Below are 5000 nucleotides of genomic sequence, written 5' to 3'. Positions count from 1 at the left end.
ACTTGTCTGAGTAAAATACAAGGTATTATTTATTGCATAATCAATGAACAATCTATGTCTTTATAGAAATCAAATATTAAGTTGGTATAAAACAGGACAGAATAGCACATTACTATTGAAATTCCCTCAGGGTGACTGAACCATTCAATTGTTAGACAAAGTTATACTACAAAAGTCATGACATCACTTCATTGCGTCTTCATATCAAAATATGATATGAATTTGGTGCTCCTGAGTTCAGCTCTATCTTGCTGTGCATACCGGAGTGACGACAATGTTGGGCAGCACCCAAAAGGCACACCCAGTCACGGCAACTTAGATTGTTTAATAAATTTTGTGGAGTTGGGGGGTCTTTGTCTCTGGAGCATGCGTCTACTGTAAAGAATTACCTGCGCTCTTTCTGACCATGAATATGTGGATGGGAGCTTTGCCTTCTTGCATTAGACAATATAGTCTACTGACTTATTTTGTTTATTGTATTATTACAGTGGCATGTTTTGTGTACATTAATCACATTTTATCCTGTAATCTCCCTGATACCTTTCATGGATATTTGTTCAGAATCCCTTCCCATAAAATATCACAATGATAGTGGTATCGATGGATTCCTCTCGCTCTTTACTACATTTAGTAATTCTCCCGCAGAAATCCTCCAAACCCCCAGGTTCTTGGACCCATGGCATAATTTCTTTAAACATGGGTAAAGGAGAGAGGAATCCATCCATACCCTGTGATCATTCAAAGCTATGATATTCTGAATGTTTACCCTATGATGCCCTCCCCTGCTGTCAAGCCAAGGAATGAGAGGCTCGGGGAGGGGGGGGGGGGGGGGTCCATGCCAAATGCCCTACAAGTATGGGTGGTGGGCCAAGAGGAATCCATAACACTACTATCACCAGGATGGGTTGTGCCAAGGAACTCTGAACATCTGTCCAGAAATGTTTGAAGATACGGCCTGGCAAAGGGCAAGAGCAGACACATACCCGGAGTCAGCTTATCCGCGTACCCTGGGAACTCCTGCTGCAGCTCCCTGCTGATGTCAACCATCTTCATCCTCTTCAGCGCCCTCCTCTTGTAGTGCCTGTGCCTCGGGTCCCACAGCTGACCGTCGGCCCGGATTTTGCCAATGAGGGAATACACTGCCTCGCGAGGGACGTCCATGCCGCCCGGGGACTCCCTCGGCCTGGAGGGAACGTTATACATGAATAAAGGAAAGGAATGGCCATTATGTTGGAATAAAAGAAAGGAATGCTGCTCATCCTCTGCAAAGCGATTCACAGAAAACACACAAAACTATTGAGCAAAACACGAGTATCATTGATGAAGAAACACAACCAGATTAACAATAACGCGCACGGAACAGATGAACTTCAGGTAATTACCGACACAACACACGGAAAGCGCACGCAGCCTCAGCGCAGAGCACGGCCGCAGGAGCGGGTAAGGCTCCCGCAGAAGCCCAGGGAGCCGGGCAGCCACACGGGCTCTCCGGACCAGGGGCTCAGGGGACTTCCTCTCAAAGGCTGGAGGAGGTGCAGGTCGCCAGCCCCCCCCCCCCCCCCTCAGATCCGGATTCGCTCTTTTGGGGGAACGGAGGCAGACCGGGAATTACTGAGGGAAAAGCAACGAAGAGGAATTGGGATTATTATGAAGCGGAATTACGAGGGAATTGTGGATTACCCGAGTGATCGTGAATCGTGTTTTTTGGAGACTGGACTTCGCTAATGAGATGCAAGAGAAGGCCCTGGACTATTCCCACTGACGAGCCCCCAGGTAAAGGGCAGGCGAACAGGGAAGACCGGAGGCGGCGCAGAGGGGCTGGTAAAGGGAGAGAAATGTGCTTGTTTAGTCAACGGAATCATCTACCTCAGCATTTCGACAATAGTAAATTAAAGTAAAAGTAAATTAATGAAATCTACTGCTTTTACAGTCGGTGGAATCACCTAGCCTACCTAAATATTTCAACAATGGTAAATATTAATGTTATGTTTCCAGGAGCTCTCTAACTCATTTATTTGATACAGAAGTGTCAGAGAGCAATTTTTAATAAGTGCCAATAGTCTTTCCTGCCTTTTATTAAACAAAACAATGATGCTGTTTTTTTATTTGTTGTAATAATCTGTACATCAATCTAAGTTCATATGTAGATAAAACCCATATAAAATTACATGAAGGATTTTTTTTTCTGCCTAAAAGTATATGCTAGTTATGAAAGCCAATGCATGAAATATATATAACTAAACACACTGCACCAAGTGTGTGATAGGTATGCACAACAAATTTGATAACTAACAAAAATTAGAGACCATATTGCAATTGAGTGAACTCCATAATTGTAAAGTTATTTAAGATTTTACTTTAAATAGGAATCTTTGTATTTCATCACTTCAGTGTGCTGTCAAAGAGCAGAACACCGTAAATACCAAAGAATGAGATGAAATATATGAAAGTGGTGCCGGAGTTAATTTTTCTAACTAGCGATAAATAAAACGCACATTCCTGTAAGAATTACGTTTTTACCTTTTTTAAATATGTGTGGTAATCATTGTTTTTTGAAGTCTGAAGTTTAGATTACAAGAAAGTTATTAAATGTATTCAAGTATATAAAATCATCAGTGGAGATTGGAGTATTTATTATTCAAAAGTAACAGATTCAAAATTCATTAGATACATTGCCATATAACAGAGGCAGAAAGCTCAGTCAAGTTAAGGGTCTTTGGGAATACTGAACGATGGTAGGAAATCATGGTGCTTTTGCTTGGCACTGACTACAGGGCAGAGCATACACCCAATTAATCAAATAAACTGAAAACCATCATAGCAACAGGTGAGATACGAACAATGCATTAGAAGATCAGAGGTATGTACACCATCTGATAAACCGGCATATTCTTACTCAAAATACGGAAAAGCCACAGCTCCACAGCTCGATGCCCTTTGTGTGCCCGACCTGGTCATGAACAATCAAACTGCTCTGCACAAAAATGTGCCAATTGTAGCAGCTCCCATAATGAATTTTACAGGGTCTGCCCTACCTACAATTTGAGTCTGAGGTAGCTATTCTCAGATTCAAACTTGGCCTCACTTTAGGCGAGGCCAGACCAGAAGCACACGGACCAGGTTTTCCCTTACTCCCTACTCCAGTGCTGGCCTTCGCTCGACCCTTCCCCCTTTAAAGATGTTTCCACATACCCCCCAGTATCTCTTCCTCATCGACTTCTACCTACCTTCCTCTCCAGTCAAACTCTTTTACTATTCTATATCCAAACACACCCAATCTCTATCACTACTCTAAATCCAAAGATTCCAATCTGTACTTCCCCGGTTATTATCCCTCTTCCTCACTCAACTCATTGCATTAGACAAGCCAAACATTCTACCCCATCTCCTACTGCATCTTCTCCATCATGAACCTCTTCTTCTGCCCTTCAAATGTCTGTCCCCTCTTCTTCCCCACCTAAGAACACCTTCACTTCTTTACCTCCCCAAGCAACTCCCAATTCAGAAACTCTCCTGGACATTCAAAGGTAATCATGACCCAAGATGATGTGCCTGCACCTCATCCATTCTCCAATATCTCCACACCCATTCCCTCTACTCAAAGTGAATGCCGACATCCATCCATCCTCCCTCCTACACATTTTCCTCCACACCCTTCCTCTTATTCTTTCCCACTTTCTTCCCTGTAGTCAATTCCACTCCTCCATGGATACACTTATGACTCCCTTTTGTCACCCCCTTGCCTGGATTGATTCCCTCATGACATTTCTCCTGAACCTGTGATGTAATTGCCCCTATACTCTCCTTTTTGCTAATCCCTACCATAGCCTTTTGACATCCTTGCAGAATCCCACATTTCCTCCTCTGACAACTTTGATCACCCTTGTTAATCCCTGCCTAAGTCCATTTGTTCACCCTCTCTACCCTCATGCCTCTTTGCCCCATTCATTGCCATCCTGAACTGCTGTACAACTTTTGATGTGTAGCACATTGAATTGACCAACCCCCGCCCCCTCCCTCTTTACCCTTTTCACTGTTACACCTTTCTATAGTTCTATATGACCTTTGCTGCTTTGTAACCATTTACCATTAAATATTATAGACTCAAAAGATAAGTCTACAAATGTAAACAGATCAAAGTCCCATTCCCTTATGGTAGGACATCACATTAAGAAAACTTTATGGACTTTTAACAAAAAAAAAAAAAAAAAAAATCTCTCCTTTTATTAGTGTAGTGTATATGCAATTAGGTCAAAAATAAAAAGAAACAATTCAACCACAGCTGCAAAATATAATTAGAACAAAAACAAGGCATTAAATACACAAGATGACATACCAACATATACAAATGTTTTCACAGATTCAGAACCAACTGTATACTCAGTAAAAAGCTTTGAATCTATTTTTTTTTTTACATATAAATGCCAAAGGTAATAAAATTGACCAAGGAGCCAAAAGACTTTACAGTTAATCCTGCAGCCATAACTCAGGTTAAAAAAAAAAATTAATAAAAAAAAAAAAAATCACAAATTGAAGAAACTTGAGAATCAAACAGAAATTATTCTAGCATCTAAAAACTACTACAAAAAAAAAAAAAAAAAAAAAAAATATAATTGAACAGATCTGTGGTTCAGCAACATCAAATTAGATGGATGTCTAATGTGAATGAAAATTAAGTAAATGAATTTCCACAAAAAATGAAAATGATCCTGAATGCAGATGTTGCAAAAGTCAAGAAGAAATCATGGAACAGTTACTGTTACAATGACCAGGATTCTTTTCACACAATAAGATTAATAGCAGTACTAAATGGAGATTTATAGCCTAACAGTAAATCTTAATTACAAGTGCAGATAACTTACCATCAAAATATACTACATTCTGAGAGGCAAAAGTCCCTTTTACGAAGACTAAAAATAGTTGACCTCCTATAGCTAAACTAAAGTACAAGGGAATCAATTATTGAGGAAAAAGCAATAGAAATTAAGAAGACACGAAAA

At 40.5% G+C, this 5000-nt stretch overlaps 1 protein-coding gene across 3 annotated transcripts in view; it reads right to left on the bottom strand.

The window, feature by feature from the left end:
- The window catches only part of LOC125038553, a 3456-nt gene extending 1295 nt beyond the window's left edge, over nucleotides 1-2161 (bottom strand). Inside the window, exons 1-2 of one of the 3 annotated variants that reach the window (XM_047632076.1) lie at nucleotides 1383-2161; nucleotides 984-1183 (exon numbers count right to left, since the gene is read on the bottom strand). In XM_047632076.1, the coding sequence (XP_047488032.1) occupies nucleotides 984-1161 (178 nt within the window). In that variant the 5' untranslated portion in view covers nucleotides 1162-1183; nucleotides 1383-2161. The other 2 variants (XM_047632077.1, XM_047632075.1) reach the window with 2 other exon arrangements.
- Between the last annotated feature and the right edge of the window lie 2839 nt (nucleotides 2162-5000).

This window comes from Penaeus chinensis, chromosome 25, assembly GCF_019202785.1.
Source record: "Penaeus chinensis breed Huanghai No. 1 chromosome 25, ASM1920278v2, whole genome shotgun sequence".
Lineage (NCBI taxonomy): Eukaryota > Metazoa > Arthropoda > Malacostraca > Decapoda > Penaeidae > Penaeus > Penaeus chinensis.
Note: the sequence above shows the minus strand (reverse complement) of the source record. Positions and strands in the feature narration are given on the sequence as shown.